This window comes from Ranitomeya variabilis, chromosome 4, assembly GCF_051348905.1.
Source record: "Ranitomeya variabilis isolate aRanVar5 chromosome 4, aRanVar5.hap1, whole genome shotgun sequence".
NCBI lineage: Eukaryota > Metazoa > Chordata > Amphibia > Anura > Dendrobatidae > Ranitomeya > Ranitomeya variabilis.
The window spans coordinates 675733995-675750112 of NC_135235.1; the positions used below are offsets into that span (position 1 = coordinate 675733995).

General features: G+C 41.5%; 1 protein-coding gene across 3 annotated transcripts in view; it reads left to right on the plus strand.

Moving 5' to 3' along the window:
- LOC143766308 (uncharacterized) overlaps nucleotides 1-4410 on the plus strand; it is a 62483-nt gene extending 58073 nt beyond the window's left edge. For all 3 annotated transcript variants that reach the window (XM_077253890.1, XM_077253889.1, XM_077253891.1), the window contains exon 7: nucleotides 607-4410. In XM_077253890.1, the coding sequence (XP_077110005.1) occupies nucleotides 607-1694 (1088 nt within the window). In that variant the 3' untranslated portion in view covers nucleotides 1695-4410. The remainder of the gene's footprint in view (nucleotides 1-606) is intronic.
- Nucleotides 4411-16118: the final 11708 nt, after the last annotated feature.

Sequence of the window (16118 nt, forward strand, 5' to 3'; positions counted from 1 at the left end):
TAAGTTGTCTGCTGTCAGTTTTTTAGCTGTATTTTTCCTTAGTCAGCCAAAATGCACATTACAGGTATGAGTATGTTATGCTGGTGTAGATGACAGCACAAATATAATATGGATGTAATAATACAGATAGTACTGAGATATTTTGCTCAATTTGAGGACTAAGGATCAACTAGCTTTTATTAGACTCATATAAAATGACTGTGGAAACAATATTTTCAAAATATTTTGATTTATTCAGTATGGAGTATGAGCGCCATGTGCAGAAATCTCCGCACTTACAGTTTCAGTTGGTATCACTGAGTTTATTAATGGTCGCCTGAGAAATGTTCTGCTCCGCTGAACGCACTTGGCAAATCATCAAGACCTGCTGCTGGCAGCTCCCTTTTCAGCTGCCAGCCAATGACATCCCAAATGTGCTCATTGGGAGACAACTCTGGAGATACTGCAGGCCATGGTGACAAATTTAGGCCACACAGGCTGCTCACAGTACCACGAATGACATCCGCTTGACATTGTCGTGTTGAAAAACATACGTTTTTAGGTATCTTTTAATAATTTTCAGGTAATATAATTTAAAAATAATGAAATCTGTTCTGTTCTTGGCAGATAACTGTACCAAGAGCTCAGAGGGACATCAGATATCCCTAAATTGTAAATCACATGAGTGTGGTAGCACACATGATGCATATGAAGAGCCAGCGATTTTTCCAGATATACTTCCATGCCTTCAGAGCAAAGACCTATCATCTGATCCTTTTGAACACATCCTATCTTCTGATTCATCACAGACTATTAAGAAAAATAAATATCACAAAAAAAGTGTCAGAAATCGAAGAAAAGGGAAAAATACATTTTTATGTTCAGAATGTGGAAAATGTTTTCACCAGAAATCAAATCTTATGATACATATGAAAACTCACACAGGGGAAAAGCCATTTTATTGTGAAGAATGTGGAAAATATTTTAACCAGAAATCAGATCTTTTTAGGCATCAGAGAATTCACACAGGGGAGAAGCCATATTCATGTTCAGAATGTACAAAATGTTTTAACCAGAAATCATGTCTTCTTAGACATCAGAGAATTCACTCTTCTGTAAAGCCATTTTCATGTTCAGAATGTGGGAAATGTTTTAACAGAAAATCAAATCTTATTACACATCACAATACTCACACAAGAGCAAAGCCACATTCCTGTTCAGAATGTGGAAAATGTTATGCTGATAAATCAAATCTTGTTAGACATCTGAGAACTCACAAAGAAGAAAATGTGTTCTCATGCTCAGAATGTGGAAAATCTTTTAACCGGAAATCAAATCTTATTACACATCACAATACTCACACAAGATCAAAGTCATTTGCATGTACAGAATGTGGAAAATGTTATACTGATAAATCAAATCTTGTTAAACATCTAAGAAGGCATACAGAAGAAAGTACGTTATCATGCTTAGAATGTGGGAAAAGTTTTTACCAGAAAGCATCTCTTATTAAACATAAGAAAAGTCACACAGGGGAGAAGCCATTTCCTTGTGAAGAATGTGGGAAATACTTTAGCGACAAATCGGTTCTTTTCAGACATCAGAGAATTCACACAGGGGAGAAGCCGTATTCGTGTTCAGAATGTGGAAAATGTTTTAATCAGAAATCAAATCTTGCTAAACATCAACATACTCACACAAAAGCCAAGCTATAAATATAATTAAAATGTGAAATGTTAAATCAAATATTCTTAGACATCAGAGTAAAGCCATTTTAATGTTTAGAAAGTGGGAAACATTATAGCGATACTTGGAAAATTTTCCTGTAAAATTTTTCATTTCCTGGTGTATGTAGGCAACACAGAAAAGGTTTAAGATACTTAATCTGCCCAGATAGAAGAGACATAGTTAATTAACAGAAAACAACCTAATTAAAACTGCCTTTCACATGTCACATGTTTCACATACAGGCAGAAACTTAGGTAGGCTTCTTTGCAGGAGAGGGCTTGTAATTCTACTCCTCTCACTGAAGTGACTGTTAACTAGAAAAAGGTTTTTATATGAGAAGAGCTTAACATCTGCATCCTGAAGTTATTCAAATGGTGAGCAAGAAATATGTTTCAAGACTTCGGACCAAACACAGGAAGGTGGTGGAGTATGATTTGCAGGTCTCATCTTCTTTACTGCTCTGAAGAATATGGACATGGACACGATGAGATTATTCTAGATGAGCGTTGCTGGCTGTTGGGTAAATTCTCAAGGTTGAGGCCTTTATGGTATCCATCTTGAAGAAATTGTAAAATGGTGGAGATGTCTTCTGGACACATTATTGTTATTATTGCACCAAGGTAGTCATGTGTGAATCAGTTGTGATTAGGTTAATTGTTTACCGTTGATGAAATATATCTCTTCTATCCAGACAGATGAAACACTGTATGTTAACCCTTTTGTGTGCTGTTGAAGGACAATCAGGAAATCCTATTATTATTATTTAATCACTACCGAACACAGTCAGTTCTCATCTTGTGGACACAGCCCTTTTTACAAACCGGCCATATGTCATTTCATGTGATAATTACTCTGGAATGTTTCTACATATGTTGATTGTGAAATTATATTTCATGGCAAATTGTACTTTGTTAGTGGTAAATTTAGGTGAATAAGTTTTGTATGCATGCAAGAAAAATATGAATTTGGTTACATTTGGAAAAATTATACAATTTCAAACTTTCAATATCTATGAACATACAAAAGGTGGCTGTATCACACAAAATGGTTAAATAACATTTACCTTACAACTACTTTTGTATCTGCATTACCTTTCATGCGTCTTTTTTTTTTTTTCAGGAAGTTAGAAAATGTTAAAATTTAGCAGCAGCTTTTCATATTTTCAAGAAAAATGTTTTAAAAATTATTTTTAGGGACCAATCCACTTTTGAATATCCGTATGTGCTGCCATTTATTACACGCGCCTCTCGAAGTATATAAAATTGCGTTCTGGTAATTTGTTAGCCATTCAGTTTGCCAGTCTGATCTGTGGATTGTAAAAGCATTCAAATATCATACAGTGTATTCTGAACAATGTATACGGTCAGCTTTTTGTACCATGCATTCCATGTGGCACTGTATGGCTGTAGGACACAATCTGAAAGATCATACTCTGTGAATTTAATTTCCAGGATATATTCTAGTTTTGGGGTCAATATGGTACTTTGTCAATAGCAAATAAACCCTAACTAAAGATTCTATAATACCATTAAAACGTAACTTTTATTTGTTAAATTAATATGCTTGTTAAAACCACAACGTTTGTATTGGTCGCTATGGGTTTTTATTAGTCCCAAGGTAGTAGCCTGGGGATCCTTTTAAGCACCCCTTTATAGGTTCATTGATAGGATAATGTTTTTTATTGAGTAAATGGTCCACCGCCAGATTTCGAATTCACAGCTTTCTTGTTATGAATAGCTATTTCAATTAGATCTAGTCAATAATATGGTATCTACTGATATTATTCCAGTTCTTATTGTTCCCACTGGATTCTTGTTGTCCTGACCTCCTGGTATGAGTCTCATTATATTCTCATCTCAAGATTAAATATCCCCTAATGGATTTTCGTAATCTAATTTCCCTCTCTATCTCTATGGTCTAATATGGCACTATTGTATAGTATAATATTATATAAACACCTGAGTCCCCCTGTATATTCCCCCCCAAAACCTTTTTAAGTTCTCTCATACAGTATGGTGATCCGGTCCGATGGGCATGGTTTTGGGCCATGCCATCCTCCTTCTTTAATGGACGTGAATGACACCTCGCATCATCCACATTGCCTGGCGAAATCTTGCACCTCTGCACAAAAATCGATGCTCACTTCTGCACAGTATTCGTTGCCCTACTGCTGGCAGTCAAGAACATAAGTGTACATGTGCCTAGAGTAGATCAAAACATAGTGCACAGGCGTGAGCTGCGATTTCTGTGCAAAGGTGTGAAATGTTGCCCTGCAATGTGGATGACAGGATGAGTCATCCACGTCAATTAATTAAGGAAGACAGCGAGCAGCAGCCTAGTGGAGGGATGGAGAGGCCCGAAACCACGCCCATTGGACCAAATCAACCAGATTACCATACAGAGCGGGAAAACTTAAAAAAGGTATTTGAGGGAGTCAGGTGGTTATGTAAGCATTTTTGGAATGGAGCACAAGCGCTGATTAAGATGATCTTTTTAGTTGTTCTATGACAAAACTGGTTCCCTTTAATAGCCTGCTTACACATGCAAGCTGAAGTAATCAATGCACACTGAGTGATCTGTAATACAATGCATTCCGAATTATTATGTAAATGCTATTTTTCTCTGATTTTCCTAAATGGTCAGTATACTGAATGTTCAGATCATCAGCCGTTAAAGTATTAATAACATTTTATTAGACAAACCTCACAATGGTAACAATATTTTATTTTAAACTAAAAAAAAACCCTTAAAAACCCTACAGCATTAAGAGGTCACATTTATTGAAATCAAAAGCATTTTAATAAGCCAAATTACATGTTAACAGGACCGATCTTTGATATTGGCTTCATAATTCTTGAACTTGTGAGGTTTTGGAGAGTTTCTGCTCGAATGTCTTTGTCAGAATAGGGATGGCATGGTTCTTCTTTTTGTACCATGGAAGAAAATGATGAATTGGGTACTATATATTTTCCAGAGGTCATTTTCACACCTTCAGGGACTCTACAGAGGCACACATGCAAACCAACGGAGGAAGGAAAGAACTTATAAAGAAAGATGCCGCACCAACACCCAATTGGTCCCTGTACAGACTAGAAAAATTGCTAGCCGCACAACAAAAAAACACCTACTCTGTCCTGGCTACCTAAAAGGCCATCGATGGGTTTCTTGTAACTTCTGAAGAACCAGAGGTGAGGCCACAAACCTATCCTATAAAGGAAAAGCAGAGCATGCATGGAGACACCAGGACCCCGGGTAAGAAACTAAACACATTTACATGGGATGGATAGGGGAAATACAGAGAAACAAAAAAAATAAACAGACTAAGTGAAAACTTCCCAGACCCCAGACGTGGAAGAAAAGAAAAGGTGCTGGGGAGGAAAACTCACAAACAGGAAAGGAAAGCAACCGAGATTACTAAGGAGCTGGAATTCCAAACACCTGTCAACCTTGAAGTATAGCCAGCAAAGAAGGCAGGTGCATGGTGAGTTTAAATAGCCCCTCCCACCCAACATATGATAGGACAGAGCAAAATGGGCAAGTGAAAGACACCTGAATAGAAGCAAACTGAGGAAAGAAAGTCAAAGACAGAACTATGAGCAGTTGGACAAAGACTACTCAGGCTGTGGCTTATCAGAGAGGGAAACTGAACAGGCAGCAAGAGGTCAGTGGATTGAGTCCTGAAACCGAGCCATGACAGTACTTTTACAAGTTTCTACCGCCCCCATCTGACATCGCTGATTTATCCATGAAGTAACTTTGAACCATTTGTAACGATAGTATATTCAGATATAGTGTATAGAAAAAACATTTTAAAAAGAACTCAGTAATTTCATTGAGACCGTGAGGTTTCAGAGTTTGCAATCTATATCGCCAATAGATTCCCTTCCGTTTCAAGGCTTCCATCCGATTTAGAAGTTTCAGAGGGTATGTGTTCACTCGGGTGATTTTAATACATTTGATTTCTTTGTTACGAATTAAAGTACAATGTCGTGACAGTCTGTGGTGCAAAAAAAACCTTTTAGAATTATTGACTCTATGGGAGTTGAGCCTTTTAAAAATTCAATCAGTGAGATATACCATGTAACTGGTTTGACAATTAAAATGGCTGGTAAGGGGAAAGGCTTTACCAGTAGCATTAAAGGGGAAACTTATGGTTTTATGAGTTATAGCATTACAGTTCATACATTTCTTGATATTGAAACGGATGACCCAATCTGTGGTGTCGCCTGTCCTCGATTAGTCAGGTTCTTGTTTATGTGAATAGGGGCAACTATTAGTATGTGTTCTGTGGAACACCTGCTAGGAAAGATGGCTCTTTGCTGGCTATACTTCAAGGATGGCCTACTAGGAATGTGGGTGTTCTGCGGAATTTTAAATTGGGTCTCTTAGAAATTAAAGGGGTTCTCCCACAAACAAAAGTTTGTTTTAATCAATAGATCTGGGGTCACTAGTGGTATAAAAAGCAAGCAAGGCTTTTTATAATGTTTGTTCTATACACTCTTTATATACTATTCTTACAAATGGTTCAAAAGTTTTAAAGTTGCCACATAATATTTTAATCTCCTAAATGTAATTTAATCCTTTTAGGTTCTTGGGATCACATGATCTTATGTCAATGTTACTGCAGGTGGGTTTGGTTTATGTGGGTTCAGGCATAACTGTGGTGCATGGGTTTACGCACCCCCTAGAGCAGTGTTCCCCAACTCCAGTCCTCAAGAGCCACCAACAGGTCAGGTTTTCAGGATTTCCTTACTATTGCTCAGGTGATAATTGCAGAACCTGCACAGGCAACAAGTCCATCACCTGGGCAATACTAAGGAAATCCTGAAAACATGACCTGTTGGTGGCTCTTGTGGACTGGAGTTGGGGAACACTGCCCTAGAGTAAGTTCCACTCTCATAATAATATGACTGATTTTAATCTATTTATTCATTCAATATTAGTTTTCCTAATTTTAATCTAACATTCCTTTAACATATACATACAGGTGCTTCTCATAAAATTAGAATATCATCAAAAAGTTAATTTCAGTTCTTCAATACAAAAAGTGAAACTCATATTATATAGAGTCATTACAAACAGAGTGATCTATTTCACTTGTTTATTTCTGTTAATGTTGATGATTATGGCTTACAGCCAATGAAAACCCAAAAGTCATTATCTCGGTAACTTAGAATAATAAACAAAAAACTCCTGCAAAGACTTCCTAAGTGTTTAAAAACGTCTCTTAGCCTGTTTCAGTAGGCTCCACAATCATGGGGAAGACTGCTGACTTGACAGATGTCCAGTAGGCAGTCATTGACACACTCCGCAAGGAGGGTAAGCCACAAAAGCTCATTGCTAAGGAAGCTGGCTATTCACAGAGTGCTGTATCCAAGCATATTAATAGAAAGTTTAGTAGAAGGAAAAAGTGTGGTAGAAAAAATATCCGCAGTCTTGAAAGGATTGTTAAGAAAAGGCCATTCAAAAATTTGCCGGAGATTCACAAGGAGTGGACTGCTGCTGGAAGTCATTGCTTCAAGAGCCACCACACACAGACATATCTAGGACATGGGATACAAGTGTTGCATTCCTTGTGTCAAGCCACTCATGACCAATAGGCAACGCCAGAAGCGTCTTACCTGGGCTAAGGAGAAAACTGGATGGTTGCTCAGTGGTCCAAGGTGTTGTTTTCAGATGAAAGTAAATTTTCCATTTTATTTGGAAATAAAGGTCTCAGAGTCTGGAGGAAGAGTGGATAGGCACACAATCCAAGCTGATTGAGGTCTAGTGTGAAGTTTCCACAATCAGTGATGGTTTAAAGAGCCATGTCATCTGCTGGTGTAGGTCGAATGTGTTTTATCAAGACCAAAGTCAGCGCAGCCATCTACCAGGAAATTTTAGAACACATCATGCTTTGCTATGCCGACAAACTTTTTTAGAGATGGAAATTTCCTTCTCCAACAGTACTTGGCACCTGTTTACACTTCCAAAAGTACCAATGCCTGGTTTGAAATCAACAGTATCACTGTGCTTGATTAGTCAGCAAACTCGCCTGACCTTATAATAATAATAATCTTTAATTTTATATAGCGCTAACATATTCCGCAGCACTTTACAGTTTGCACATATTATCGTCGCTGTCCCCGATGGGGCTCACAATCTAGATTTCTTATCAGTATGTCTTTGGAAGGTGGGAGGAAACTGGGTGCCCGGAGGAAACCCACGCAAACACAGGGAAAACATACAGACTCCTTGCAGATTTGAACCCAGGACTCTAGCGCTGCAAGGCTGCAGTGCTATCAACTGAGCCACCGTGCTGCCCTTAACCCCATAGAGAATCTATGGGGTATTTTCAAGAGGAAGATGAGACACCAGACCCAACAATGCAGACGAGCTGAAGACTGCTATCAAAGCAACCTGGGCTTCCATAGCACCTCAGCAGTACCACAGGTTGATCGCCTCCATGCGACACCGCAGTGATGCAGTAATTAATGCAAAAGGAGCCCCAACCAAGTATTAAGTGCAGTTACTGAAAATATATTTCAGTAGGCCAACATTTCAGATTTTAAAATTATTTTTCAAGCTGGTGTTATGAAATATTCTAATTTACTGCTATAATGACTTTTGGATTTTTATTGGCTGTAAGCCATAATCATAAACACTTGAAATAGATCACTCTGTTTGTAATGACTCTATATAATATAGGAGTTTCCCTTTTTGAATTGAAGAACTGAAATAAATTAAGTTTTTGATGATATTCTAATTTTGTGAGAAGCACTTGTATATTACCATGCGCTCCATGAGTCTCTTTAGTTAAGTATTGTGTTTTTACTTCCTAGTAATTTTAGAATTTAATGCACTGTGACAAAATCACTGGCAAGGTGCTGGAGGGGAGTTATGTTTCGCTGAGGATATTGGCTTCACTGATTTAAAACCCAGAAGTTTTCCTCCAGCACATTAAGGGTTGTGAGGGGTTAACTAGCCATTTTGTTGAAGGGCTGGGTTTTTTGTGGTCAACAATAGAGCAGGTGGGAGGTTGTCCACCTTATCTGCACCCCAGAGTATGGTCTGGGGCTTAAATAGTCGGCCTCCAGAGGCAGTCAGTGTTCTGTATGATAAACCAGTGGAAGATTTAAGGAGATGGTGTTCCCATTTTTATTTCTGTGTACCTCTGAGTAAGCTGATTTAACACAAAATGTACACTTGCACTTTTATGCAAAAACCTTTTAAAACAAAAACAATTTTTTAATCTAATTTTTAATAATTATTTTGAATTATCCAGATATTATACGCATAATTTTTGGACTAATATAAATAAAATTATATTCCCTCCCCTCTCTTTCCTCCCTTTCCCTCTGTCCCCTGTTCGCAGTAAGCAGTTTTACATTTTTAACTGTAAATCAGCAGGTAATTATATACATGCATGATAATAATCACAGTTAATGGAAATACTCTCAGTTCATGAAGATGTCCTGTAGCACATTTTTAACATAACCTAAATGGCTGCAATAATTGTTGGCATAGAGTGACCATGGATATTGCCTTCCCCCTGGCTACAAATACCAGCTCCCAGCCACCCCACAAATGGTGCATCTGTAAGATGCGCCAATTCCGGCACTTAGCCTCTCTCTTCCCACTACCTTGTAGCGGTGGGATATGGGGTGATAAGGGGTTAATGTCACCTTTAATTGTAAGATGACATTAAGCCCGGTTAGTAATGGAGAGGCGTCAATAAGACACCTATCCATTACTAATCATATAGTAGTGAAAAGGTTAAATAAAGACACATCCGTTAAAAAATTATTTTAATATTTTTAATTTCACCATACGCCAAATTCCCCAAAGCCATCAATCACCTGCAAAAAATAAAAAATAATAAACCAACAGTATACTCCCTGTTTCGACGCAGTCAAATTAATAACGAGTGCCCCATGATGATCTCCCCTATAGAACAGTGACATTGTGTGATGTCAATGCTCTACAGGGCCTTCCACGATGCACTGACAAGAGATAATGGCTCCTGCAGAGCATAACTGAGGAGGTTACCTGAGTTCAGGCTTGCTATACGGCAATGCTGGGTGGGAATTTTCTCACACAGTGATGCCGGCAAGAGAATGAACTCAGGTGTTCTCTCTCCCAGCAGCGGCGGAGGGATACATTACAGAGGATTACCTCCGCCTGTCAGTTCATTGCGGAGGCCCTGTAGAGGAGTCACATCACCCGATGTCACTGTTCTACAGGGGAGATTGTCATGGGACACTCGTTATTAGCTGGACTACAGCGGAAAGGTAAGTATAGGTTGGTTTATTATGTTATATTTTACTACAGAAGATTGAGGGCTTCGGGGACTAGGTGATTGGTGAGTATGTACTGTATGTTATATGTTGTATGTACTGTCTGTAATGTATGTCCTGTATGTCTACTGTATGTTCTATATGTTTTTTTGTTTACTACTGAACACATGCATTGTCTGATGGGATTACTTTCCCATCATCGGCAATGCTGTCACTGCGAGCATTCATAGCCGGATGGGAGCAGTAGTCCCATCAGACAATGGCTGCTTACACAGACCCGCACACACACATACACGCAGACCCCCGCACACACACAGGCACATAGTCTCCACCCACACACTTCCCTCCTCCCGATCTGCAGCGTTTCTCGCACCCACATCCGCAGCAAATCTGCAGATCTTTTTTACACCTATGGTTTTGCTGCAGATGTGCTTGACTCAATGGAAGTCAATGGGTGTAGAAACTGCAGATCCGCAAAAAGAATTGACATGCTGGGGAAAATAAAACGCTGCAAATCCGCGATGATTTTTCTGCAGCATGTGCACAACAATTCTTCATTTCACATAGAATAACATTGATAGTGCACTACACTGCGGATTTGATGCAATTTCGCGTGTCCAAAAACGCTCGAGATCTTCATCAAAATCCGCAACTTGTGCACATAGCCTTAACCCCTTCCTGACGTCGGACGGGATAGTACGTCCGACGTCAGGTCCCCTGCTTTGATGCAGGGCTCCGCGGTGAGCCCGCATCAAAGCCGGGACATGTCAGCTGTTATGAACAGCTGAGATGTGCCCGCAATAGGCGCGGGCAGAATCACGATCTGCCCGCACCTATTAACTAGTTAAATGCCGCTGTCAAACGCAGACAGCGGCATTTAACTACCGCATCCGGCTGGGCGGCCGGATATGACGTCATCGCCGACCCCCGTCACATGATCGGGGGTCGGCGATGTGTCAGGAAGGTAACCATAGAGGTCCTTGAGACCTCTATGGTTACTGATCCTCGGTAGCTGTGAGCGCCACCCTGTGGTCGGCGCTCACAGCACACCTGTATTTCTGCTACATAACAGCGATCTGATGATCGCTGTTATGTAGCAGAGCCGATCGGGTTGTGCCTGCTTCTAGCCTCCCATGGAGGCTATTGAAGCATGGCAAAAGTGAAAAAAAAAGTTTTTAAAAATGTGAAAAAAATAAAAAAAACATAAAAGTTTAAATCACCCCCCTTTCGCCCCAATCAAAATAAATCAATAAAAAAAAAATCAAACCTACACATATTTGGTATCGCCGCGTTCAGAATCGCCCGATCTATCAATAAAAAAAAGCATTAACCTGATCGCTAAATGGCGTAATGAGAAAAAAAATCGAAACGCCAGAAATACGTTTTTTTGGTCGCCGCGACATTGCATTAAAATGCAATAACGGGCGATCAAAAGAACGTATCTGCACCAAAATGCTATAATTAAAAACGCCAGCTCGGCACGCAGATCACGAAAAATGGAGACGCTACGAGTATCGGAAATGGCGCAAATTTTTTTTTTTTTGCAAAGTTTGGAATTTTTTTTCACCACTTAGGTAAAACATAACCTAGACATGTTATGTGTCTATAAACTCGTAGTGACCTGGAGAATCATACTGGCAGGTCAGTTTTAGCATTTAGTGAACCTAGCAAAATAGGCAAGCAAAAAACAAGTGTGGGATTGGAATTTTTTTGCAATTTCACTGCACTTGGAATTTTTTTCCCGTTTTCTAGTACACGACATGGTAAAACCAATGATGTCGTTCAAAAGTACAACTCGTCCCACAAAAAATAAGCCCTCACATGGCCAAATTGACGGAAAAATAAAAAAGTTATGGCTCTGGGAAGGAGGGGAGCGAAAAACGAACACGGAAAAATGAAAAATCCCACGGTCATGAAGGGGTTAAACTCTGAAGCACAGTCATGAGACCCTGTTCATCCCTGGCATGCGGCTAACTTTAGGCTAAGGGTCCAGGGCACAGATTCCTTAAGTAAAGCCAAATTTAATCACCTAAGACTCTTGGCCAAGAATTTTAAAAAAGCTCACACTCCTTTTGCTTAGATTTTGACATACATTTCTTCCCCTGACAATAAATGACAGGAAAGAAAAAACCTCATTACCAAGTGAGCTTTCACGAATATCACTTATCACGCTAAGTCAATCAAATGGTACTGGATTAAGAGGAGGACACATCACCGCAGAGGCTGAAGGCTGAATTGTCCACTTTACTGGTGCTCAACTGACTGGACCTGCTAATCTTTGCAGTACTCAGTTTCTCACTGACACTGCTGCTCCTGGGGCTTCCCATCAGGCTACAACTGCATATGCTGCTTCTCTGTGTCTAGCTCCATCTTTCCTGGAGGGAACAGCTGGAGCATGGAAGTGCTCATCCAGTGGCCATACCGCACCTAAATGTGGAACCTGCACCAGACGATCCAGGTCACCTGGCTCCAGCGCATTATCTAGTGTACATCCCGGCATGCGCATATATCAAGCCGCATCAGATTTGGCCATCACCACCCTGGAGATGCCGCTCCCGTGTATCTGCATACAAGTGAAAGTCCCCCTGGACCCACCGTGATGCTACCAATGACCCTGCACTGACCGAGGCAAGGAAGGGACTGCTGCCTGAGCCGACCGGCCAGGCCCAGGAAAGGATCAAATTCTTCCATTTTCTATCTTCAGGTGTGCTGACCCTTTTAAGACCTTCCCCCGTCAAGTACAGGAAACCAACTTAGGTCATGGAGAGACACTGCCCTTTTATTCTGTAGCTTTCCTGTCCTTGTAGGGCAGATCCCCTCTCTTAGGTGGTGCTGTCATGAGTGATAGGAAAATGATGTTATCTGAGCACGCTTGTGTGCTAATAGAGTATCTTCGGTGTGCTTGAATACTATGCCTGTTTGTTAGGCAATCTCTGCATGTGTTAAACAGCTGCGGTGACTCTAGCATTATTTTCGGTGTGCTCGAGTACTGTCTATTAGCATATGAGTGTGCTCGGATAACACCTTATTGGAGCACGTTCACTCATCACTAACCAAATCCAAGGGCCCCTTTTAGATAAATTGTGGCCCTAGGCAAAATTCAAAGTGGGGCCCCAGATTCTGAAATATTGCACTAACAACAGCATTACAGTCAATTCAGTGCATTGAAGTGTGTTTTGCGTTAGTAGCAACATTTTTAAGCACCAAGAAGCCATTCACATAACAAAGACAATATTTCTGTCCAAGGAGGAGACCATGCATACCAGGATAGAGATAATGGGGTCATGCGTACCAGGATAGGGAAGAAGTTGCCGTGCATACCAGGATTGCCTAACAAACAGGCAATCCCCACATGTATTCAAGCTGTCTAGCAGCCGCAAATCATGCAGCTGCGTTGACAAAAACTAAATCTCCGAGCATGCCGAAATACTTGGAGACAACCCGAGCATGCTCGGAGAAACTCGAGTAACGAGCATACTCGCTCATCACTAGTACCTAATCTATGGGTTAGGGCTGGGATAAGCATGGTAGTGAGGTTGTAGTGAGGTGCGAGGAGATGAGTAAGTTCTCTTTCAATGATGGTGGGGTGGAAGGTTATGGGGGAAAGGCAGTAGTCTATCATACAAAGGAGTTGTGGTGGTTGAGTAGTATAGACTTGCCAGATTTGGTCAGTCTTATTTTTTAAATGTGTGGCAAAGTCTTCTGCAGAGATGAGGGAAGTTGGATGGGGCAGTAGTTGCCGGAGGAGGGAATGCAAAGTTTGGAATCACTGTTTCTGGTTGTGAAATAAAGAAGATATGAGGGTTGTGAAGTAGTCTTGCTTAGAAGAGGCAAGGGAAGACTTGAATGTGAATGTTGCTTGCTTGAATGTGGTGAATTCTTTTAGTAAGTGCATTCTCTTCCAGCACAGATCAGCAGCCCTGTTCAGGTACTGAAGTTTTAGTGAGGTTGGTGTGCCAGGGTTGTCAATATCTGATGCAAGTGTGGAGTTGCAGAAAACATTGTCATTGTCAGTCTAATGGAATGAAGAGATGGAGGACAGCATTAGAAGAGAATGCAGAGTGTGTGAATGTCTAGGTGTGCAAGGTTTCTGCGAAAGTGTACTAGTTGCTGGTTCTGTTGGGGGTAGAGGACAGGGATGACAATGTGAGTAGGTGGTGGTCAGAGTTAAATGGGAAGCAGAGGTGGGTGAAGATAAGGTCTAATGTTTGTCATTCTGTGTGGGTGGCTAAAGGCCCCGTCACACATAGCGATTTACCAACGATCACGACCAGCGATACGACCTGGCCGTGATCGTTGGTAAGTCGCTGTGTGGTCGCTGGGGAGCTGTCACACAGACAGCTCTCTCCAGCGACCAACGATCAGGGGAACGACTTCGGCATCGTTGAAACTGTCTTCAACGATGCCGAAGTCCCCCTGCAGCACCCGGGTAACCAGGGTAAACATCGGGTTACTAAGCGCAGGGCCGCGCTTAGTAACCCGATGTTTACCCTGGTTACCAAAAAAAACAAACAGTACATACTCACCATCTGATGTCCGTCAGGTCCCTTGCCGTCTGCTTCCTGCTCTGACTGAGCCGCCGTACAGTGAGAGCAGAGCGCAGCGGTGACGTCACTGCTGTGCTGTGCTCTCACTGTACGGCCGGATCTCAGTCAGAGCAGGAAGCAGACGGCAAGGGACCTGACGGACATCAGATGGTGAGTATGTAGTGTTTGTTTTTTTTGGTAACCGGGGTAAATTTCGGGTTACTAAGCGCGGCCCTGCGCTTAGTAACCCGATGTTTACCCTGGTTACCAGTGAAGACATCGCTGGATCGGTGTCACACACACCGATTCAGCGATGTCAGCGGGACCTCAACGACCAAAAAACGGCCCAGGCCGTTCCGACACGACCAGCGATCTCACAGCAGGGGCCTGATCGCTGGTACGTGTCACACATAGCGAGATCGCTACTGAGGTCGCTGTTGCGTCACAAAACTTGTGACTCAGCAGCGATCTCGCTAGCGATCTCGCTATGTGTGACGGGGCCTTAAGGAGGATCACTGATTAAGAGCAAAGAATGAAGCAAGCGACAGGAGTTTTTAGGCTGCTGACTAATGGGTGTTGGTGAGGATGTTGAAGTCACCCATGATGATGGTTGGAATGTCAGTAGAAAGAAAGTGCAGAAGCCTGGCAGAAAAGTAGTTGATACAATCAGTGGCGGGGCCTGGGGGTCATTATATGATGGCCACTTTGAGGTTGGAGGGAGAGTGGATAGAGTTCACTTCAAAAGAAGGGAAGATAAGGGAGGGTAAAGGTGAAATTGCGTTGAAGGTGTAGTTGTTAGAAAGGTGAAGACCAACATCTCCACCATGTCTATTGCCAGGGCAAAGAGTGTGGGTGCAGTGAAGGCCACCATAACAGCACAGCAGGGGAGGCTGTATCGGAGGGTGTCAACCATACTTCAGTGAGGCCCAGGAAGGATAGTTGCAAGCTGTAAAGAGATTGTAAATCACGTGGAGATTATTGCAGATGGAACGGGCATTCCAAAGCACTCCAGAGAGAAGGTGCAGCAGAGTGTGGGTCAAGGGAATGAGCTTTATCTTGGGGAGATTGCAATAGTTTCTAGCAGTCAGGTAGTCATAGAAGGGAGAAATAATTAGGGGTATCAGCTGTGGAGGTCCAGGATTGGGGAATTTATCGCCAATAGTGAGGAGACGCAGAGAGAGGGAGAGGAGGTGGGAGAAGGAAAGTGCTCTGCTTATTTTGTGTGTTTTAGTAGGAGTGCTGTGAGGTTTAGGAGCAGGTCTGCAGATGAAATCAGGTGAGATAATCATTTGTTTGTAGCGTGCTGAGGTTTGTGGGTAGTGAATCAGAGGTTTGGGGTTCGGGAAGGTAGTGTAAGCACTAGTGGGAAACTAAAGAGGTAGAGGCATTCATCAAACAATTGTAGCTCTTACCTTCTAGTCCATTTCTGTTAGATTTCTAATGAGCACTTAACAAGCTGCAATTAAATGGAGCTGCATGGACCACAGTCTTCATAGGCCCAGAGCTTCAAATTTATACATCTTTAATTGCACATGAATGATACTAGGTGTGAACAGAAGAAAAAAGCCACAGGGAGACGGGTCAGAAAAGGGGTGAATTAGGAGCTAAT